This window comes from Pundamilia nyererei, unplaced genomic scaffold (genome assembly GCF_000239375.1).
Source record: "Pundamilia nyererei isolate P.nyererei 1_Seehausen unplaced genomic scaffold, PunNye1.0 scaffold00221, whole genome shotgun sequence".
Lineage (NCBI taxonomy): Eukaryota > Metazoa > Chordata > Actinopteri > Cichliformes > Cichlidae > Pundamilia > Pundamilia nyererei.
This window is the reverse complement of record NW_005187622.1, coordinates 929,982-954,413: the sequence shown is the minus strand read 5'-3', so window position 1 is coordinate 954,413 and position 24,432 is coordinate 929,982. Positions and strand designations below refer to the sequence as shown.

General features: G+C 40.3%; 1 protein-coding gene and 1 pseudogene across 1 annotated transcript; one reads left to right on the top strand and one right to left on the bottom strand.

The window, feature by feature from the left end:
- Window positions 1-5,882, bottom strand: part of LOC102207464 (uncharacterized) — a 37,226-nt pseudogene extending 31,344 nt beyond the window's left edge.
- A 5,815-nt stretch (window positions 5,883-11,697) lies between these two features.
- wdr36 (WD repeat domain 36) lies at window positions 11,698-24,198 on the top strand. Its single transcript, XM_005748428.2, has 22 exons — window positions 11,698-12,030; window positions 13,665-13,692; window positions 13,787-13,887; window positions 14,214-14,331; window positions 14,424-14,556; window positions 14,990-15,044; window positions 15,138-15,270; window positions 15,362-15,537; window positions 19,574-19,694; window positions 19,849-19,914; window positions 20,191-20,280; window positions 20,362-20,504; window positions 20,591-20,708; window positions 21,227-21,392; window positions 21,494-21,602; window positions 21,681-21,760; window positions 21,849-21,956; window positions 22,079-22,316; window positions 22,775-22,894; window positions 23,005-23,086; window positions 23,445-23,632; window positions 23,730-24,198. Exons 1-22 carry the CDS (start codon window positions 11,884-11,886, stop codon window positions 23,877-23,879), a joined length of 2,670 nt encoding a protein of 889 aa, XP_005748485.1. The 5' UTR covers window positions 11,698-11,883; the 3' UTR covers window positions 23,880-24,198.
- Window positions 24,199-24,432: the final 234 nt, after the last annotated feature.

Here is a 24,432-nt window from a genome sequence, read left to right as displayed (position 1 = left end):
ACTGTCCATTTTATTGATCTTGTAATTCCTATCATAGATTGTAAAAATTGGAAGATGGTCACTTATGTCGTTAATCAGGAGTCCACTTACAGTCTTATTTTCAATGTCATTTGTAAAAATGTTGTCTATGAGAGTTGCACAATGATAACGGCACAAATGAAAAAATTTTGCAAATGTTTGACATCAATTCTTTTTTTAATTTGGTCAATGTGGGGGGCCTGTTTGACCTTTTGACCTTTACATGTTCATTAATATCTTTACAACAGAAACAGCACAAATTACAATTTTTGCAGCACAAACCAGCAAATCCACTATCGTTGGGTATGAAGAATTGGGGGGGGGCAACTTCACTCACATCGTCTTCCACCTGCTCCTCCTGCGCTTTTTTGCTCAGTGTGTCAAATTTTTCATTACTCCTCTGCTTTCTTTAGTAATAACGATATTTGTAATATGTTTAGCCCATTTTTATCTTTGAGGGGAGGCTCAATGACTATCAATTGCATCCTAGGTCATATTGCAGCTTCCCAGGCCCCTGTATTCATTGGACCAAGGCTAACTCTCTTCTGACTGATTGTCCTGAACAGCTGGGAAACCAGACTGCCTGGGTGACAGTGAGGAGCAACATACCAGACCACCAAAAACAAATCAAAAATAATGAACAAATGCTTCAGACATTGAAGAGAGAGATTTTTTTCCTGTCCCTGTTAGTAAATTAATTTAGTGATGAACAGATTAATTTACTCTGCCTTACAAAAACCTGGTTAAAGCAGGATGATTGCTAGTTTGAAATTGATAGCCTCCACGTGGCATTTAATTATTTAATTAATTATTAGACTTAATAGCTATTGTGGTACCTCCCTGAGGCAGAAGTGTTTCTCTGTGCCACTCTTGAATACCAGCTTTATTCTTTATTTCTTTTGTTTACTGCATTTTCTACAGTGTGCAAATGCCATGTGTTGCAATGATACAACGGACAGGTACTGTTGGACACCACCAACTCACACAATCTTTTGAATTCCTGGCTTTATGCCACCAGATCTACAATTTTTGGTTCACTCCCACATCTGTCCTCTGCCCCCCAGGAAGGCAAAAAGGTTGTGCTAACTGACCATCACTACCCAGCCTCTTGCTAGCCAACATATGGTTTCTGGAAAACAAACTGGATGAGCTTAGAGTCAGGATTACAACACAGTGCAAAATAAGAGAGTGCTGAACGCTAATTTTCACCAAGACCTGGCTCTTAGACACAGTCTCAGAATGCAGTGTTCAGCCACAGACTCTTTCCATACATCAAGCAGGCCACACCTCAACCTCCAGTATGGCTAAATGGCAGGAGTGTGTTTATTAATAACTTGTGACATGTGGAGTTTTTACTGCTGAAATGCCATCCACCTTGAAATTCTGAACAAACATCACCTATAAAAATGCTAATGCAAAGGACATGTTAGCTAAATGGAGCAAACCTGTTTGGAGTGGAGGGAGGAAGTCAGAGTTTCTCTGCCATTTCAAGGAAATCATATTGTTCAGTAGTGTTATGGTCCCTCCTCTGCCTCTCCTATTTCTGTTTCACTTTCAACATGACAGCTGCAGGCATGTGAAAATGGAGATCTCATTCATCTCATTCATCTCTGCCTTCTTGGTATCACTTTATATCACATAGATACTGTTTCAGGTGAAGATGGCGGTTAAAGGGGTCAAAAATATCAAATAATATTTGTTTCTTTGTAACTGTGTTTGCTCTCCACACCCTTTCCTACACCTCAACACTGAGGACACCAGTAAGAGCTTATGTCACACAGTAGAAAATTGTGTTTTTGCTGTCAGTCAGAACTGAAACGTTTTGCTGAACAGTGGGAAAGGCTTAAGACATTACATGTAGATGACTACAGGACCAGAACAGCAAAGGACAGATCTGAAGAATGGGACGAAGAAAGTGAAATTGTGACCAAAAGCTGTGGTTCTTGCAAAAATTGCCCACTGTGCTGCTATCAAATACTCAGGCGGTTCAACATGCTGTCTGATGCCTATCGTCTCCTTGGGCTGGCATACAAGTACCTGCTGACCCTCTCCCTCACTCAGGTTGCCTGTGAAAGAACATTCTCTACACTCAAGTTCATTAAAAGCAGACTCCGAAGCAGCCTGTCTGCAAACAAGCTGGAGATGTTTATGCTGATGGCCACTGAAAAGGACATGCTCATGTCATTGGACTCTGACATGGTCATTGACAGGGTAGCTGAGAAGAGCGACCTGCTGAGAAAGCTCCTTTTGTAACCTGGTGAGGTGAAATAAAAATGAGCAAAACATTCCTAATTATCTATTGTTAATATTAAATTCAGCTTTATTGTTATTGCCTAAAGTACAGTCAAATGAATACGTTTAGTATCTACCTTCACTTCAGACAAGTCAAGTGCTCAGTAAATGCTTAGAATTTGTCCATCTTAATAGATCGAATAAATATGAGATTGGAGTATTAGGCATTTATAAACATATATTCTTACAGTCTTAATCTGTCATTGTTTCATTTCAGATGCTGTCAGTCATTTAAGGACTGAAGTGTGTTCATTTTAAGTAAGTACTATATGGAATATGATTCAACCATTTTTCTAGAGTAAGCATACCAGTACTGTCATCATCTGGAAAAAATCTATTAAGTGCAATTCTTTCTCAACCTTCACTGTCTGTCCTTTCACTTCTTAAAGGTTTCCATGTCTTAAGATCTGTTCAGTGTTGCTGCTGTGGAAGTGTTGTAGGTGACCTTTTATCGATGAGTGAATGGTCTTTGGCGATACAATTCAATCACAATCTGTCCTTTATAGATTTTAATATTCATCTAATCTTTGTTCCATTCTGTCCTGTTTGTCAGGGTCTAATCATACATTGTTTGTTTGTTTAAGAGGTTCTCTAGACCAGCGGTCCCCAACCTTTTTTGCGCCACAGACCGGTTTATGCCCGACAATATTTTCATGGACCGGCCTTTAAGGTGTCACGGATGAATACAACAAAATAAAACTAGTACCGGTACCGTAAAAAAGAAAATTTATTCATAACACAAGTGAAAAGACCCAGGAAAACCGAGTAAACGATAAAACCGTTAACAAAATAACGCTGAAAAACGATAAAAACCCTGAAAACCATACATTTCACACCTGAGCCTCAACTCTCGCGGCCCGGTACCAAACGACTCATGGACCGGTACCTGTCCGAGCCCGGGGGTTGGGGACCGCTGCTCTAGACCATTCAACTTTTTAAGTTCATCAGCGTAAGTACTGTTGTATATGATTCCTCTAATTTTGTGGAATAAAAATGCCAGTACTGTGATCATCTGAGCAAGTCCATCACTGTCCTTTGTCCTTTCACTTGTGTCCTGTTTTTCAGGGTCCCATATAATTTTTTCAGAAGTAAGTACTGTATATGATGCCAGTATTTTCCCATATTTTCTAGATACTGTATTAGTACTGTGTGTAAAATGCCATCAAAAACTCAATTAAGTGTTATTCTTATTCTTCTTTCTCACCTTTCTTTCTCTGTCTCCTTTCATATTTAAAGGTTGCTGTGTTAAAAATATATTGTGCTATCATGCTGTTTTGTATTGTTTTGGTAAATAGTTTATGAAAATATCACTAAATCTGTCATTTATTAATTTTAATATTAATTAATGATCATGTCTCACCTCTAGTGTTCTTGGTCTTAATTTCAGGTTTCTACCATGTGTTGTAGAGAGTTCAGGAGGTTAACTTGACCAAGCAGTCTTTTTGTTTCCACTGTGTACTGTTTAAAATCCAGAATAAGGAGGATGGTGTAGGTTTAAGTTTATTAGATTGATGCATATATACCAACAAGGCAGTGTACATCAAAGCAGTTGTTTTCATGCAAAGGCTTTATGGCTTTTCCTATAATGCCTGATGGGCCGGTCTCTAGTCAAAATGCCCCGGCCGATTTTTTGTCCCAGTCCTGCCTGACACTCGGACCGGCGGCCGCCTCTGGTCTCTCCTCCTCTTGCCTCCCCTTCCCTCATCCACCTGCTGATGTTGCTAAATCTGTGGAATCTCCGCCCTAGCCACCACCAAACAATTTAGTTATTTTTACACATTTGGCAGCGTCTGCCTGAAGGGCTTGTTTCTTTTTGGCCCTAATTTTTTCTGCACCTCCTTTTCTTTTTTTGTTCTCCATTTTCTTTAGTTCGTCTATAAGATTGCTAAACAAAGGGGAGGGTGCATCCGACCTCCTCGGCTGTAATTGGTCCAGCCCAGAGTCGATCATGACCAACTGGCCAATCCAACACCTTTCATTATTTATACCCTTCCAAAAAAAAATCCATCGGCCCATAAAAACAAAAAATTGCCAGCGCCCCACCGGGCAAATGCCCGGTATGCCCGATGGCCAGTCCAGCTATGAACTAGAGTAAGGAGCATATCCCCTGAACTTGCAGCTGGTGCTACCAGAAAGTTTGGTTTCTGATATTGGAGAAAATCTCAGATATCTGAAAAAAATGTGTTTGTGGGAGATTAAAGTTTTCAGAAAGCTGAGCAAAAGATGCAAAGTTATTATCAAAGAGCACATCACTGAAACATGTAATGCCCCTATCATGCCAATCTCCAAATATAGGATTGGATAATGATAGAACACAAAATTATTGAAGTTGTCTTCAGTTCGAATTGTATTCCAATGAATTTCTTTATTCCGCACCTAGTTTTGGTTTTAGTTTAATTTGAGCTCACAATAAAAACGCTCATCAGAACTGAACCACATGAACCACCCAGAGGCTCTTCGTGAAACACCTGTGTGGAAAATGAATATTTTTTTTATTCCTAAAGCTCCGATTCATGCAGAAGAGAAAAAGTAAATAAAAAACATAAAATCCCATCATAAACCAGTCTGATGGTAACAAAGGTGGTGGGCGTATATCAGACATGTTGGACTCTGCAAATATTTGTATACATTTGTAGATGAGCACACTTTCAGTTCTTTATCAGCATTTTACACAAACATATATTCACATACTAAAGCATTTGAACATTTAATGTATATTTTTAAATCCATGTGAAGGTGATTTTAACAATGTATTTAGAATTTCCCACCAGGTAGTTTTTGTTGCTCGTTTCTGGGCTCAAGAAGTTTCTCGGGTTTATTTTATAATCAGAGTTTGTCCAAATTAATGAAATCATCTTTTTAGCTCATGAATGAAAAACATTTTACAGCCAGGACAAAGAAAGTTGGCGAGTCTCTCAGAGTTCAGGTTAATGTGGAGTAAAAACAGTCAAATGTTGGAAATCAGCAGAGACCATGGACCCTCTTTATACAACCTCTCTGTGACATCAGGCTGCTGTGGGTCAGCTTTACATGGATATACAACAACATCCAGTCTGTGACCGGAGGACATGAGGAAACTTCAGACTCAAACTACACAAGTCCTTCATACAGTCCAGGTCACAGTCTGATGATCCTTTATTCATAAAACATTATTTGTTAGTGTGAACAGTACAGGCTCACAGGGTGGAGGAGGAGGGGTGGAGGTGACTTTTCTACTTTCTTTCATTTCTTGTAAACTTTCTCAGTTCTGTTCTCATCTTATCAAACCCCTCAATGATCTTCTGACTCTGATCAGCTGAGTTGATAATGGCGTCTCTTAACTTTTGATCCTCTTCAGGGGTCGCAGTGACTCTGAAGATTTGCTTGATGAGCTTTACCAGCCCATCCACAAAGGCCAGCAGGATGTTCGCTTCAAACAGAAGTCCTGAACTCATCTCTTTTAGGCGAGACACTCGTCTGAGGGTCCTCTGAAGCTCCTCCACATCAGTCACAATGTTTTCAGCCTGAGCTTCAGCTGATTTTTTCTCCAAGTCTTCACACGTCATCTTTATGTCCTCCAGATTCTTCTTCATTGGTTCAACTTTTCTCATAAATTCTTCTCCCCACCTTTCTACTTGCTCTGCACGTCCACTCTCCGACCATATTTTTGTTATGTTGGCTCCAACAACAGTAGCTCCACCTCCAACAGCAGTAGCAGCTCCAACACCAGCTACAGCTAAACTCAGTCCTCCAGTGAATGGAGCTAACACGAGCCCACCTAAGATGGCTCCTGCTCCAATTCCTCCAGTAACAGCTCCCACTTTTCTAGCTGCGTCAGTTTTTTCTTGCATTTCTTTTACTTCATTAGAAATGCTCTGAAACTCTCTCACGATGTTTCTCATCTGTGATTCATTCCTGTCAAAGTGTTGGATGAATAAAAAGGCATTTTTTCTAAGCTTGTTCAGTAAATATAATGAACTCTGTGCCATTTTATAGATTTTCCTTTGTGATGTGTAGAAAGGTTTCCTCTGCACAGTCTGATGACCCACTTGACCTCTGACCTTTTGCTTTGGATTGTAAATCAAACTGAGGTCTGGAAGACTGTGGACACAAACAGAAACACGTCAGACAATTCTGACATGAACAAAGTGAGCAGCAGAACAGACCGAGTGTCTCGCACACATGTTCAGATTAAAACTCACTCTCAGCTCTTTAATGTCGTGTCACAGACTAAAGATCACATCCTGTATTCATCCTGTAAATCCTCTCAGACCTCCTAATGAACATCAGTCAGGACCCACAGCTTTAGAGCAGGAAGAGATGAAACTTTAAAACTGTGAGGACGGCCCCATTGGTAGATATGAAGCTTTATAAATGTGTCTACATAATAAAAAAATGTGATCTTAGTGAAAATGGACATAATAAATATCTTTGCTCTATAAACTAAAGAGCTATATGTACAGTAATAACCTCACACGATGAGTTTATCACTGGTTTTATTTTATTTATTTATTTTGTATATATTTAATACTTTTGATAGGTTTTCCATTTCTTTTCCAGTGGTCGTCTGTTAACATGGAGGATTATTAGCTTTCAGGGCATGAAATCTCAGCCAGGGATAAATATTGTATTTTGTTACTATAGATCAGAGTTTTTGCTTGGTTTTTTTTTACATCGAGTGTCTGCAGTGTTTAACAATAAAAGCATGATTAATAAATGGTGTTCTGTCCAATAAAGCAGAGGGCTTTTGTTTGAAACAGGAACATGAAGTGTTGCATTTGTAAAAACAGTGTAATAAAGATTGAATGATAAAAGGTCATATGTTCAGATAAAGAACAAAGGCAGTGGTTTTCTCATGGATTAAAATAAACTTCAGTGATGTCTGAATTCAAACTTAATAATTTCTACTTCCTCAGATGGAGGAAGTAAAAAGTGTTGTTCTGCTGTTCTTCAGCACCACACAGTTTGTCTTTCCACCATTTTCTTGTCTAACAAACACCCCTCACACTCTTAAAGTCCTCCTCATTATTACTCCTAGCAGGTTTTCGCCTGAGGAGGTCTGTTAACATTTTTTATGAGAATTTCACAGAAACTTTTAGTATGAAGACAGTTTGTGAATACAGATCCTGGACATGTTTCTCTGTGTGTACCTGCTCTGAGGAAAACTCACAAACCAACATGGAGTCTTTTCCTGTCCAACAGAGACTCAGTGTCAGATATGTGACTGTCTCTGTGGAGTATCTGCAGCTGTGACAGAAACTCATGTGGTGTTGTAAAAAGTACCAGACTTCCCTCTGAAAGAAAACTGTATCAAAATAAAAATACTCAAGGTAAAATACACATGTCGCTAAAAAAAAGAAGAAGTATTTTTTAGCGACTTTTTTTAAAGAAAAAAAGTCGCTAAAAAAAGACGTGAAAGCGACTTTTTTCAGGGGTCTGAAAACTCGCTAAATATAGCGACAAAGTCGCTAAGTCGGCAACACTGCTCCTACCTGCTACAATCACTATGAAATAACGAGCGGATTCTCACCTTTTGGTCTGCAGAAGCTGAGAGTCTGAGCAGCTCCGACGAGTCACTCTTCAAAATGTCTGAGTAGCTGAGAGTAGCGATGGGTCGTTCGCGAACGAAACGGCTCTTAGAGCCGCCTCTTTGACGTGAACGACGCGAGCCGGCTCCTTATCGCGAGCCGTCACGTGGGGTTTTTTTTTTTTCTTTCTCTCACCCTCTCTCTCTCGCACTTTTTTTCCGCTTCACTCTGCACGCGAGCCTTGTGGTTTACGCTGGGCAGAGGGGGGGAGGGGAGCGGTAGTTACACTCAGTAGCACAGGGACAGAGCCAGAGGGACAACAAGGTCACATTAGAAAGGTATAGTAATCATCCACAACTATATTCGGTTGCAGATGATAAAGGATTCAGAAATTTTATTCATGCAGGTCCATATGACAGAGAATATGCATCTTCTTTTTGTTTTCATATTATAATTTAATTGTGTTGTGGTTTGCAGTGTTTTGTGTTGTTTTCACTTTAAATTTGTAAAAGGAAAAAGCTGAAAATTTAAATAGTTAAAAGTTGAAATGTGAATAGTTGATTTTTGTATTATATGATTTATTTATTACATTTTATGTGGAGTGAATAAATAAAAGTATATTTACGGTGGCCCCTAGAGACAAAGCACAAACAAACTTCAAATCACGTACGAACTCTGAAGCATGTACAAACTCCAAAACACGTAAAAACACGTACAAGCTCCGAAGCACGTAAAAACTCAGAAGCACATAAAAATTCAAAACACGTACAAAAGACAACAGAAGTGCTCCAGGATGCTGGGCGCAGTGTTGAGCTTTTGTTATCTTGTGGCTACACAAGCCAGGAAGTACCAACGACCGGATTTGGTGTGTAACAGGTAAATGAACTTTTTTTTTTATTATTTGAATATATATGAGTGCTTGTGTATAAATACACAAACAATACACACATGCTTTCAATTGTGTAATTTAAGTGATCTAGTAGCTCTGCTTTGGAAGTTCAGTTCATGCTAGAAATGTGTTTTGGAGTTTGTACGTATTTTGTCTCTAGGTGCCACCGCATATATTTATATATAAACATATATAAATAAAACCACTTTTTTTTACGTTAGTAATTCCTTTTGTGCGTAATTTTATTGTTAATAATAAATTAATTAAAGCAACAAAACAACCTGAAGAGCCGGTTCGGAGCCGAAAGAGCCGGTTCGGAGCCGAAAGACCCGGGTCTTTTTAGTGATCGAACCGAAAGAGCCGGATCTCTAAAAAGAGCCGGAAATCCCATCACCAGCTGAGCTGTCCTCACTCAGTCCCACCATGAGGTTTGTTTCTGAAATCACATGGTCTCCAGTTAGCGCTTTTTTAAATTAATGTGGACCAATCAGAGTCACAGATGCTGCTCACAAACAGCATGAACTCTGACATCAGAGCATTGCCTAACTTTGAGGTTAAGTTTTCTGAACCAATGAAAGTGTCAGTTTAAAGAACTGAAAATGCACATTAAATGCCTCAATTATCTTAATAGAAGAAAAAGAAGCTCAATTTTAACAGTTCACCTAAATTTCTTTAGATGATAAAAAAGTATTGCTGTATTAAATGACAGAACTCTGTCCGCACGATTATAAGAAATAAATATTTAAAGTATAGAAAATATTCTGGCTGTTCATATCTAAGGCTGTCCTCTAATTATAAAAGTTTTCTTCATACACAGAAAATCTTCTCTTTCTTTCTGTTTTCTTACTGGGGACCAATTTGCAAGAAAAAAAAGAAAAGAAAAAAATCTGTTATATAAAATTACTGTTTCATTCTGTATTCTTCTGAAAGCTGTGAGTATGTTTAACGTAACGAGTACTTTGGAGTATTTTGAAGAACAGAAATATTTAAATTTAAAATAAATACATTAAAATACCTCTGGATGTTTTTCTCTCGTGTTATTTGTGGTGTTTAGAGGTAAAGAGAATCTGAGACAGACGCTCACTTTCACCAGTAAGATATGCTTTAGTCTCCATGAGTCCGGTTATTGATTATCTGCAGCTGGACACATCAAATCAGACATAAAGGGAGTCCTGCTCTGTGTGACACTGATGGGATAATCTGTGAGGGTTTTTCTCCTGTCTGTAACGTCTGTCCTCCTCTGGGCCAGAAACCAGCGTTGGCCCTCCATGCTGAAGAAGGTTTCTATCAAAGTCTCCTCAAGCTGTAAAAAGACATTGTTTAATTTTATTCACTTTGTAAAAACACAAAATTGTTCCAGTTTATTATAAAAACCTTAATCAGAACTGAAAAATGTGAAACACTCAGATGTTGTTCATACAATATGTTTATTGATCATCATGAATCATTTTAAAGCCTCTGAAGAAGAAACAGAAGCTTTTCTAATGAAATGGAGAAATAACTGGTCAGTGTTACAGAGTTCAGTCAGTTTAAATAAGCTGCTAAGCTTCTAACATAGAATTATTTCTCTGTCTGCTCACAGTCTCCTTCTTACATCATTAGACAATAATGATGTCATCATGTATTAAACTGTTTACCAGCTCCTGGTATTTATCAAACCTGTATCTCAAATCTGCTCTGCTTCCTTCACCCACTCTGCTCCTCATCTCCTCCAGTGTCTCGACCTTCTCTTTCTCCGTTCTGATTTATTCTTCTCAAACTTCTTCACATGTTTTATTGTCTTCTGAACTTGTAGGGTGAACTGGCTGTCTTACACACGAGCATCTGCAGAAGACTTGTTGATACAAATTTTCCACTTTTGATTTTCTCACAGTCCCTAGGTTTCTTTGCCTTTCTGCATGGCTTGTGACAGTTCTCCTCACGCTTAGTGCACCAGGTAACTCCATAACGTTAACTCAAATCTGCATACTCAAATATTTTTGTATCTTTGTAGAACTTAGCTTCAGGTCCTGTAGGTTGATTGTTCCCCATGTTCCTTCAGAGCTTCTTGATCCTGTTTGATTTCTGCCTGTGTCCCTCAAGCCAGGTTGATTCTGTCTTTTAGGGTTCGGGTGCTGGCAGTGCACTAAGAAATTTGGAGATCAGTCTATAGTTAACCAAGACAACTGGATCAAGTATTACAGCCAACTTTAATACTAAATTTGATACATTTATCTGCATTAGCAGGGTTTTAAGCATTAAGTCTTGTTTGATCAGTGTTGTAACTTATGAATGGGACCTGTGCTGGCTCATGTGTTCAAACTGTTATCTATTTAAATAGCTATAACCTGTTACTCTAACGTAAATAACAAAGTCATAATAAAAGTCATCAGTTATACTTTCATGTGCCAGCAGGTTCTCATCAGTCAGTCTGAATTGCTCAACATAATATTATTATTGTAATTTTGACCTCCGACTCTGCGCACTGGCAAATGGCATGGGATAATGAAACAAAAGGGAGACATTTATATAGGGTGCAAAACACAATAGAAGCCATGAGGAGTAGCGGATTGCAGAGACAGGAGGAGGTTGTTGTCAGTAGAATATGTACAGGCCACTCCCTTTTAAATGGTACTCTTTTTAGGATAGGAAAACATCCGACTGGGTTGTGTGATGGGTGCACTGATATGGAGACGGTTGAGCATGTACTCCTTAGTTGCAGGAAGTATGCCAGTCACAGGAGGGTGATGTGGGGGGAAATGAGTGGTGGAAGGGAACTTACGTTTGAAGGAGTGGTTAGAGAGTTAAGTCATGGTGAAGGGAAAGTGGTGGTTTTTCATTTTTTGAGAAATACTGGTCTCATCAAGAGGATCTGAGGATTCGGGAATGACGGACGATTAACAGCCAGGAGGCGGCAATAATGCAACAGTTTTGGATGCAAGCTGCCGTTAAACTTGACTGAAGAAGAAGAAGACTCCTCTGCGCTCACGGTTCTGTTCTGTTTCCGTCCAGCAGGTGGCGGCACTGAGCCGAAGCGGAACCTTGCTGAGTGGGCGGGATGTGTTTCCTGCCGGACTTGATTCCTCGTGGCTCCTTCGTGTGTGTTTTCTCTGCGGCTCCTCGCGGTGCCTGCTGTTTACCTGTGTCTCCCTGTCTATTCGGTGCTCTCTCAGGTGTGCTGTTCTCCGGTGAGCGGACATGCCGGCCGGCGGCAGCTCTTTGTTCTCCGGTTTCCGGGTCCTGGGACTTTATTCCAACCACGTGCCGCACGCGCTCCGGTACCACTTGAAGCACCGGGAGTCCTATGTGGTGACGGCGGTCGGACGGAGCTTCCACACGTTCAACGTAAGAACAGCCGCACGTGCTCACACACACAGTCTCACACTCAGTGTAAACCTGACTAAGACCGCCTGCAGGACGGGGAAAGGCCGAAACTTTATAACTGCTTATAAACACACACGGGGTTACGGTGGCTTTACTTTAGGTTATGACGTTATGTCCACTCACCGCCCACTTTATTAGGCGCACTTTGCTGGTACCGGGTTGGGCCTCCTGCTTTAAAATATTTTGGTCCATGTTGACATGATGTCATCACTCAGCTGCTGCAGATGTGTCAGCTGCATCCATGATACAGATGTCTCAACACGTCCCAAAGGTGCTCTATTGGATTAAGATCTGGTGACTCTGGAGCTTACTAGAGTGCCGTGAATGCACTGGCATGTTCAAGAAACCAGCTTGGTATTAAATGAGCTTCATAACCATGTTCATCAGAAGATGTTGATCCTCGTGATCGAATTTCCCATAGGAACAATCTAATTTCCCAGAGGAACCCACCCGAGGGATTAATAAAGTTCTATCTAATCTAATCTGAGCGTCTGAGTGTAACCGGTGTGATTCTGCGTTGTGTCTGATAAAAAAGGTAAAAGAAAGAAAGACCTCCAAGTAAATAATTTGCCCACTCCAGCTCCTCTCCCACAGGGGAATTGTAGGAAAAGGGCTGGCATTTATTTTTACATTTAACATAAAATATGCATTTACACGTAACATATTTGACATAAGATAAAACAAAAACAACAACATGAAATCCGACATACCTGATAAAAAAGGTAAAAGAAAGAAAGACCTCCAAGTAAATAATTTGCCCACTCCAGCTCCTAGACCAAATACAAACAGTGGGGAAGAGGGTTAGCTCAACCCACCACAGCTCCCAAGCTAGCAAGGAGTATATATTCATGCTAGCATTTATGGCGCCTAAAACACATTTATGATACACACATACTACACACTTATCACATCTTACAAAAACAGGCTTAATAATGACAATAACTGAACTAACATTGCAATCATAAACATCAGGGTGGCTAAATATGAATTATGTGTGTTTCAAGGTGTTGGAAAGAAATGACACCCACCTCTCCCACAGGGGAATTGTAGGAAAAGGGGAGAGGCAAAAGGGGTACACTGTATTTATAGTATTGCACCAAAGAAGAAGAAGAAAATAATGAGGAGGGGCTCTAACTGATAATGAACACAACTACAGGCTTGGAGGTCCTAAAAGTCAGGTATAAAAGGAGCAGTTTGGGGGTTTAGAACACATTTTGTGTAATTATAACAATGTGATTTATGACCCTGTTACATGAGCTCCCTCTGTTTATACTCCTTACTGATCTATGCTCTGGTTGGTGGATTGCTGGTAGGTTTTTTAAAGTGCACCTGCAGCCTGAACACATTTTAAGACCCAGGTTTAATCAGGGTGGTTTGTAAAGAGTTATCCTTCAGTGATATGATAATCTTGTTATGACTGAGACATACAAAGAGGATCAGCGATGAAGGTTTTATTGATACCATCAGGAGTATTGTTTTATTTGCGCATTTCTGATCAGTTTCCTGTGTGGAGTCCATCCTGAGTGCCTGTTACTCTGAAAATAACCTGAATGCTGTGGCTGATATCTGTTGATTATTGTATTGGTCGCCTGCAGGTGAACAGGTTGGGGATCGTTGCTGTCAGTGAGTACTTAGATTTTTATTTTATTTTATTTCTCTCTCTGATTGGCTGCTCTGTTGTGATGTACTGTAATGAAATTATGATGTTGTTGTCCAGGTAACAGCCTACCAGATGAAATCACCTGTTTGGCAGCCGACAGGATGTTGGTGTTCGCCGCTACCGGACGGCTCATCAGCACCTTTGCCAGGAACAAAGAGGTACCAAAACTGTAACCAAACATTATCTTTTTTTTCCTTAATTTTAAATTCTGACTTTTACCTTTTTTTTTAGTTAAACAAATTATTTAATTTTCAAACATAAAAACAATAAAATATTTATAATGTTTGGTGCTTTTGCTTTTCTGAAATTCAAATTAGAAAACAAAATATTAAATGTTATTTAAATAACTAATTAAAAAATCTGTTTTATTTCTATTTGAATAATTTTTTTCTTTGTGGTCAGATACATTTAAATTAAATAATAAAATTAAATAATAAAAACGAGCAGAAAATAAAAATGAACCAGTAGTTTGCTCTCCGTACAGGTGGTGATGCATTACAACGGTCATGAACAGGAAGTGCGCCTGCTGCTGCCTCTGGGTGATCAGCTGATCTCTGCTGACAGCGGCGGTGATGTCATCGTGTGGGATGTCCAGAGTGGGGGTGAGTCTGAAGTGGTGTGGCTTGCCCTGCACTCACCTGCTGTAGCATACATGTGCTCTTACCCATCATGCCTCACTCTCTCTGCCTCTCAGAGGTGTACCTGCGGCTGCACTTTGACCCATCAACCTTTGACGTATCGGCCATGATGCACCCGAGCACCTACCTGAACAAGGTGCTCCTGGGGAGCTCCCAGGGTGCACTGCAGCTCTGGAACATCAAGACCAGGTGAGGGTGTAGCGCTCGACTCTGAACACTGACAGAAACACACATTCAGAAATCCCCCGAGTCTGTCTGATTTTAGGTTTCCTTCCATGTCTCTGTGATGGTCACTGTGTAAAACGTGCAAACTGCATACAAACACCAATGACACAACAATGACACAACTACCATCAGCATGTTCAAAGGAGCCTCGACTGTCTCAGCTTGTGGGCCTTAGTCTCTTACAAAAGTATCTTCTGCTGCAGCATGCTGTCAAAAATAAATTATTTTAAAATCGTAAAAGTTTTTTTATTCTTTTATAAAAAATGACACACGTACATGTGTTTTAAATAAATATTTAAATTGTATGTTAATACTGTAAGCTACATGTGTATCCATATTCCTGCGTCAGTGTTAATGTTAAAGTGATGAGGTGTTAATAAAGTTGTTTGATCCTCAGTAAGCTGCTCTTCACGTTTGCTGGCTGGTCGGCAGGAGTCACAGTTCTGCAGCAGGTCAGGAACTTCACAGACTTTTATTGTTGGAAGTAAATACACACCTGATTCTTTTATTTTGAAAGATTTGTAAATGAACACTTAACTTTACAGAGTCCTGCGGTGGATGTGGTTGGTGTTGGCACCGCAACAGGTCGCATCATTATTCACAACATCCGACTGGACGAGACATTGATGAGCTTCACACAGGACTGGGGACCAATCACATCGCTCTCTTTCAGAACAGGTACACGTGATGATGTCATGCCCGTGGCGCTCGCTGCCATTGGCTCCGTCTCTCTTCACGTATTCACCGTATCTTTACCTCTGTCTGTCAGACGGCCCTCCCATTGTGGCGTCCGGCAGTCCTCAGGGCCACATTGCATTCTGGGATTTAGAACGTCACCAGCTCGTCACTCAGCACAGACACGCCCACAGAACGTCCATCGCCGGGGCAACGTTCCTGCAAGGAGAGCCGATATTGGTTACCAACGGCGCCGACAACGCCATCAAGGTAAAAAACAAAACAAGCGAGAGAGATTTATGACAACACAATCCCACTAACAAACAACAAAAACCACGACAGCAAATAAAATTAAAACAGCTAAAAGTGTAAAAACAAAATAGAATATGAAACTACAAGAATAAACAGGGTTCGTACGGGTGCTTGAAATCCTTGAAAATGCTTGCATTTCAGATGTGGTGCTTAAAAGTGCTTGAAAGTGTAACTATTTCATTCACCACAAACAACTATCTGATTGAATAGTTTTCTTATTAGATAGAGAAATAAAATGAGTCGCAAAATGTAAAAGCAAAATTTCCCCGCCTGGGCTGCCTTGCGTCTGTTTCAATGTGTGACCCCGCCCCTCCCTCGGGCAGTCGAGGATGAGTGCGCTAACATACCTGCAGGTTGCTGTTTTAATGAGTGTTTGATGGAAAACGACAGTCGCATGATAGGTGAGTTCTAGTAAATAATTTTCCAGTATGCGTACGTTACACACGCTATTTTTTAAAATTATGATTATTATTTTGCTGTCAAACTCACTGGAGAAATGATTGAAATGAACTGAGTGTGATGCAGTATGGCAGCGCTATTATGGAATATGCTGTGAACTTAGCTAACGTTACTTAGCAGTGTTAATTTACTCAAGTGAAAGCTTTAAACATTAGCCCGATGCATAACTAGCTAACTTAAGGCTTTCTGATCAACCCTCTGGGGTCGACGGACCCAGAGTCTCCATTTCAACTTGGGTCGAACATGCGGACTTCAAACTATATACCAGTGTTTAAACTGTGTTGATATGCCACGTAAAACCGATGTGTTTTGAATAAAACAGTGGCGTTTACTCTGGGAGGAAACGGTATAAACGGCGTTTTCTATGGAGAGTGCTAGCAAACACGCTTTGCTTGTGAGTGAAAAAAGAAAAAACACTTCTTCCCTATTGGTGGAAAAATGTACCATGTCGACCAATCAAAAAATTATATGGCAACATGTGGCATCTGGTTGTTTGGGAGGACGGGGAAGTGAGAGAGCACGAGTGAGCGAAAAAGAGAGAGAGAGTTTTGATACGTGAGAGATTTGTGACGTTTTCCATGTTTGGAGTCTCAAGTTAGTGTGTTGTCTTGTGTAGTTAGTGTGAAGTTGTTGTTTTGTTTTGTGTGCCAGTTCTACTAGTGAACGTCACAGTTGCTGCCTTAAAGCCACCAAAGGCAGATTGCAGTGTAAACGCTGAGTGACACACCTGCTGTCAGACCTGCAGGTTTACCCCTGTGCTGTTCTCATCTGTGTCATAGTGACACACGCTATTTTTTGAAGTTGCGTAAATAATTTGTGCTTTGTTATTTGATGCAGAGCACCTGAGTTTTCTGTAAATAGTTATAATGGTTATATGAATAACGTCTGAGCCTTGGCTGCGTTTTTAGGTAAATATGACTTTGTTGTTTGCAAAACTTGTGCATATTTTTAAAAAATGTACAATTTCCATTTGCATTACAAGTTATGAAAATGATTCCTTAAACATGCTGGTGGTTTTTACAGTCAAAAATATCACTTTCTACTCGTATTTTAAATTATGTCTGAATTTAGATAAATTGTGCTGACACATTATGTCAAAATGAATAAATAACATTTATTTCTTTCTTTTTGGGGGTTTTTTTTCAACAGGAGAAGAACATCTCAAACAAGCTGATTCGTTCACATTTTCACATCTTAATTTTTAAGTGAAATGTGCATTTTGAGTTTATACACTATGTGTATACGGCGACCGTTTCCTTTTGCAGTATTTTTGTGTGGTGCTTTTTTTACTATGTCTTAACAAAAGGTGAACAAAGGTGTTTAAGTTCACCCTGATTTGTTTTAATTTTCACATGGTCTTACTGAGGTGATGCGAGTTGTTTGTTTTTTTTGGGTTTTTTTGGGGGGGTTACGGGGGGTGGGGGGATGTGCTTAAAAAAGCTTGAGAAGGGACGTTGAAAGTAGGGCTGCTCGATTGTGTCAAAAATGATAATCACGATTATTTTCACTGAAATTGAGATCTCGATTATTTGATGATATTTATTTAACAATAACAATGTATTGAATAATGGCTTTAAAGATTGTCAAAAAATAATATAAAATAGTGTGCAAATACTGATAACAGTGCAAATGTTTGCAATATAAAACATAAATGAAAAATGTAAACATCTATGTTTAGTGAACTTTGCAGTGTTGCTCTGTGGCGCAGCTACGACACTGTAGCAAAGTTTACACACGTCTGACTCCGTGAACCCATAATGTTTCCACACCACTGAAGTTTTTTTACTTCTCTTTTCAACCAACGGCAGTCACTCCTCTCCAAATAACTTCTGCTTAGCTTTCCGAGCTTCCCTCGGGTCCTCTTAATTGTTGTGACACGTGTTCGAAATGCAGAGAGGTGCGCTCGATTTGCCACACAGAGCAGCGCGAGAGTCAAGCCCGAGGGAGGGGCTAATAATCGGCTCAGTCATTTTTAATGATCGTTGAAAGCCCAGATCATAATTTAGATTAAAATTCGATTAATTGAGCAGCCCTAGTTGAAAGTGCTTAAAAAGTGCTTGAATTTGATCCTGAAAAAGGCGCATGAACCCTGAATAAAGTGATTCCATTTAAAAACAACAAAAATACAACTTTTAAAATGAACTACATATAACTAAATAATAACTAAATCTAACTAAAATCAGAGACTACGATGAATAACCCTCTGGGGTCCAGGGTATAATTGGCCATTTTTGGCTACTTTTCATTTTATCTCCATATTTCATCTTTAAAAACTGTTCATCTTGCCTTGTTTGGTATCAGTTTGGTATCAGATTGTAGAGTTATTTTTTCATTTTGACATACTGTATTAACACAGTTGATCTAAATTGAGACGAAAAACATAAAATCCGAGTAGAAAAAAGTTATAATTTTTACTGTAAAAGCCACAAACATGTTTAACTTGAAATGCAAATACAAACTGTACATTGCACAAGTTTTGCAAACAACAAAGTTATATAGTACTATTTAACTAAAAATGCAGCCAAGGCCTCAGGTGTGTTTTTTTGTTTGTTTGTTTGTTTGTTTGTTTTGTTTGTTTTTAAATAACCATTTAAAACTATTTAAGGAACAATCAGGTGTTTTGCATCAAATAAGAAGGGACACAAATTGTTTACTCCAAAAAATAGTTTCTGTCCACTATAAGACCGAGGAGAACACCACAGGCATAAACCCTGCAGCTCTGACAGCAGGAGGTGGATCAGCCCTCCTGTTTTTTAGCTGGAGACAGAGTTAACAATACATTCTGCCTTTGGTGGCTTTTTTGCACCAACTGTGACATTGAGCAGTATAACTCACGCACAAAACAAAACAATGACTACACTACACACTAACTACAGCCTCCAAACACGCTAAATGTCACAAATCTCTCACATATCAAAACTCGCTCTCTCTCTTTCTTTCGCTCTCTCTCTCTCTCGCCGGTGTCGCTCCTAAAACTTCCCCCTCTTCCTAAACAACCAAATGTCACATGTTGCCGTAGAATTTTTTTTGATTGGTTGACATGGTAAACTTTAACACCAATAGATGGGGAAGGGGTGTTTTTTTCTTTTTTACTCCCAAGCTGAGAGTGTTTGCTAGCGCTGTCCATAGAAAACACTGTTTTTACCATTTCTTCCCGCTGTAAACACCACTGTTTGAAGAAAACATTGCTTGTATTTTTTATGATAACTCTAGTTTTATGTGGCCTATCAACACGATTTAAAAACTGGTTTATAGTTTGAAGTCTGTGCATTCGACACAAGCTGAAACTGAGACTCTGAGTCACTGCATCTTGACCAGAGGGTTAAAACCAGAGATCAATAAACAAAAAAAGAAGTATAAACAAGAACTGCAGTAATAATAAAAACAAAGCAAAAAAAAACTCCCAACAAAAGTCAGACATTGAGGAAAATATAGAAAAATAACTTATATTATAAAGAAAATAATGAAAAGCAACATTCTCAATTAAATAATTACAACAAAATATAAAACAGTAGAAAACCTTTTCCCCCCTCAGGTGTGGATTTTTGATCAGGAAGGAGGCGGAGCCAGACTGTTAAGGATCCGTCAGGGACACAGCGCCCCGCCCACCACCATTCATCACCATGGCAATGACGGAAAAAACATCCTAAGTGCAGGTAAGATCAGATGATAGTATACATATTTCTTTATTTATTGTGCCATTTTTATTTTTTCTGTGTCCTCCTGTTTTGAACCCGCTGTTTATATTTTCTGATATTTTTTTTAACTTCTTTATATTTATGTTTTGTGTTGCTTTTGCCTGCCCTGCAGGTCAGGATGGGACACTGCAGTCTTTCTCCACCGTCCACGAGCGCTTCAACAAGAACCTGGGTCATGGTAAGCTCAGCCCTCCCATCAGACTCTGTTCAAAAAATGTGACATTTTAGAGTCGCTTTCTCAGACTCAGTGTGTCTGTCGGCAGCCTCTCGATAACAATAACACAAAAATGATGACACAGAAAACTGAACTCCTACTGTTCGACCTATTTCCTTTATTGGCTAAGAACATCCTCCTGACTTCACCCACTGCAGTTTCATGTTGGACACTAAATGCTGCTGCTTTAATAAAAATCTTTTTTTTTAATTGAGTATGGTTTACATTTATTTCTTTTAGGCTCTGTTAACAAAAAAAAGGAAAAGAAGAAGAAGAAAGGACTGACGTATGAGGAACTGCGACTTCCTGCCATCACAGCGTTCTCCTCCTGTGAGCACAATGACAAGCTGTGCAGAAGTCCATACAGAAAACGTTCCATTAAAGCTGACACTGTCCTTTTTCTGTTCACAGCTGTCACTCGTCAGTCAGACTGGGACGGCATCGTCGCATGTCATCGTGATCGCATAGCAACAACCACATGGAACTACCAGAGGTGCACGATGGGAGCGCACCATCTGCAACCACCAGGCTCACGGAGGGGTGCCATCGCTACGGTAATAGCATCTTTAAACCTGTGTTTCTCTAAGCTCCTCTCCTGGATGGCTCTGAGGGTCACATGACCTCCTGTTTCTGCTCCCAGGCTGTTGACATCACTTCCTGTGGTAACTTTGTTGTAATTGGGTCATCTTGTGGCCGCGTGGACGTCTACAACCTGCAGTCCGGACTGCATCGGGGTTGCTACGGTGACGATGAGAAAGGTGTGTTCACCTTTTTTTCCTGTGATTGCAGCACTGTCTCATTTTATTAACCCAAAGCCCCCGGTAACTGCAGTTTAATCTGTCATGCTATCGAGCCTTTTATGCAAATATGAACATGTATACACAGAAATCTTAGAATCTCAGCTAAATGCTCATATAAATGATTTCTACAACTACCAAACACAGCGAAAACAAGCGATGATTAAAAGAGCAGTTGCGTATTTGCTAAAAAGTCCACTAAGCACAAACAACGGAGCCCCAAACCAACCCCACTTCATGTAACACTGTAAACAATGGCTCGTTAGCTCTCAGAGACCTCCGTCAATAATTGCACAACGCCTGAATAGTGCTGTCATTTTTCACTTTTTGGCTTCAGAAGCATAAGTCTTTGCACAGAAGATGTTTATATGTTGATTAATGATTTTCTGGATTAAAATGTGAACTTGGGTGTCATTTTCGAGCAGGAAGCTCAGAAAGCCCTGTAGTAACAGGTTAACCCCGATGTCTTGCTCCTCCAGCTCACAATGGTGTGGTGCGAGGCATCGCCACGGATACCCTGAACCAGCTGACCCTTACCACAGGCTCTGATTGGCTGCTGAAATTCTGGCGCTTCAAATCGAAGAAGCTGGAAGAAGAGATGAAACTAAACCATGCGCCGGCTAGCATGAAGCTACACAGGGAAAGGTAGCTAGGAGCTAGCATGATGCTAATAAACTGCATGAGTAGCTGCAGTGAATGCTAACAATTAGCATTCCCTAACACTGCTCACTCTGTTTCTCTGTTAGTGGGATGCTAGCATTAGCACTGGATGACTTCACTCTGGTGGTTGTCGACATAGAAACCAGAAGAGTCGTTAGGAAATTTGCAGGTCACCACGGCAACATCAACGACATGGTGGGTTGGATGAAGGTGTTAGCATACATACATGTCACACAGTATGCTAACAGGAAGCTAAATGTTTTTATTCCTCAGACATTCAGCCCTGATGGCCGATGGCTGGTTACTGTGGCAATGGACTGTACCATCCGTGCCTGGGACCTCCCCTCTGGAAGGTAAGACTGAAAATTTTAATGAGTGACTGGGACAACTAATCAGAGACATTAGCTGATCATCAGATCCATCATTTTCTTCTATCCTCAGTCTAGTCGACTGTTTCCTGGTTGCCACGGCGCCAGTGAGCGTGTCCTTGTCCCCGACAGGTGACTTCCTCGCAACAGCTCACGTTGACAGTCTGGGCCTCTACCTCTGGTATGAACTAATCACAATGCAGCCTTTGCTACAGCAACCAATCAGGGGCTTTTTTTCTTATTCACAATTGGTCATATGAAAGTCCATTATCAGCCAGTCACAGTGCAGTTGTCCTCCTTTAGGACCAATAAGAGCCTGTGTGGGCCTGTGGGGCTCCGCCCCCTCCCAGCTGACTACCAACCAGTTGTGGAGACTTTACCGGGCGTCACGGTGGAGGAGACAGAACAGGAGGTGAATTCTGAGGAGGAGGAGGAGGAGGATGTCTATCAGTCAGCTGAACAACTGGGGGCGGAGCTTGTAACTTTGTCTCTGCTGCCAGAGTCTCGGTGGAAGAGTCTGCTGCACCTCGATGAAATCAAGGTGAGGAACTGTCACTTTATTAGGAACACTGTGAGCAGCTGTGGTCCTTGATTTCAAAATCATTTTAGTGGGGAGGACAAAATATAAGAACCAGTGATAGCAGTTAAAACGTGAAGTGAAATGATCACTTTTTCACTTGGGTTGTTGCCAAAAATAAAAACAACATCATAATCCTGTGAAAAAGGAACAAACCTGACTGTGATTGATTCCCAGTCCCATCTTTGTATTTATTAAATCAAATATTTGTTTTGTTTTTTTCATGTTCAGTCTGCTTCTTTTTAAAACCTCCCTGCAGCACATACTGTTGATTCTTCCACATACCAGCTTCACCTGGGAGTGTGATGAGTCAGCTCATGAACAGATCAATTCTTTACATGATCACAAATCAGCTGATGGTCTCTAAGGATTGAGTACTGATCATGTAACAACCTCTCACCTGTGTGATTTGGTGTTTGTAGAAAAGGAATAAACCCGTGGCGGCCCCTGCTGCTCCAGCTGCTGCTCCCTTCTTCCTGCCGACAGTTCCCGGACTCACGCCTCGATTTGCGACGCAAACACAAACCGAGCACGAAACACAGGTAACATATGCCTGGGACCTGCTCACATCGGGACCCGAGTATGTTTTAGTCCAAACTGAGGATGTGCACTTTAATCATGTGTAAATAAAGTCGTGTTTCCTGTGTCTCAGTCTAAGGTGCTGAACTGGGGCGTGCTCTCTCAGAGGTCAGAGTTCATCTGCACTCTGGAGTCAGCTCTGACCACGGGATCATGTGAGTTGGGACAGGATTGGCTCACCTTCATGCTTTTATTTTTTAATGCTAAAATCTAAAGCTGGTATTTATTCAGAATTTCAAAATAAAAGCTGCTTACTGAGCTGACAGAAAAACAAAATTAACGATAAAGAAAGAAAACAGCTTAATTTTTTTATACCTGAGGACAGTCTGTAATGACAGTAACTGAATCAATTATCCAGTGATTGATTAAGACGTTTTTGTGGTTTTTAGTCCATATCTGATATTGTCCGTAACATTATACTTTTGTATTTTATCAGAGTATAAATAGATGGTTTTCATCAAAGTTTGAAACACAAACCTGAGTTCTGATCAGAGATCAATACTCTCTCTGCAGTTGATCAGCCGCTGCGTCTCCTGAAGGATTGTGGGCCAGCGGCGCTCTCTGTTGAGCTCAACTCTCTGGCTCCAGAGGGGGGTGGAGCCAGAGAGCTCCTGCTAGTGTTCATTCAGATGATTGACAGCATGTTGGCCAGTGGGCGGGACTTTGACCTGGCCCACGCTTACCTGGCGCTCTTCCTAAAGGTTAGCCAATCAGAACACACTCGTCAACTGTGCCATCTTTTATTGTGGAAGTCTCTTCACGATTTCCTGCTAACTTTTTTTGTTTTGTTTTTTTTAGCTCCATCTTCGCTCTTTATCACAGGACGCCACCGCCATGGAAGCTTTGAACCACCTCTTGTCCCGGTTGGAGAAAGGTTGGGCGGAGCTACAAGCATCATTTGACCAATCGTTATGTCTGCTTTCATACGCAAAGAGCGCCCTGCTGTGACACACATACATACACTTTTTGTATTCTAATAAATTTGTTTTGGATTCTTCTGTGTTTTTATTTCAACCATTCAATGAATCTTCTTAATGAAAGATTTCAGTGCTGATGTACTTTTCTTCATCACTTTCCTAATGCATGATCTCAATGGCAACATCTCAAGCTAAAGGAGAATAAATGAGAGGTTTGGTGTTTGAACTACACAGTGGATGTCTGCCTTATAAAAACTACAATATCCAGAAATTGGACTACAAAATGCATACCTTCACTCAAATGTTTTTACTGAGATGTTTGAGCAGTTTTTATAAGCGTGACATTCAGAGTTCAGTTGTGGGTTCATCAGCCTTTCAGGAAATAAAAAACACCATTAATGAACATCTTTGTGATCTGAGTCTGTCTCATGAACATTTCTGTGGATTATGGGATGGTATCATCTCCTATTGCAAATAGTATGTAATAATAGAATAAAATAAAAATGGTAAATGGCCTGTATTTGTATAGCGCTTTACTTAGTCCCTAAGCACCCCAAAGCGCTTTACATATCCAGTCATCCACC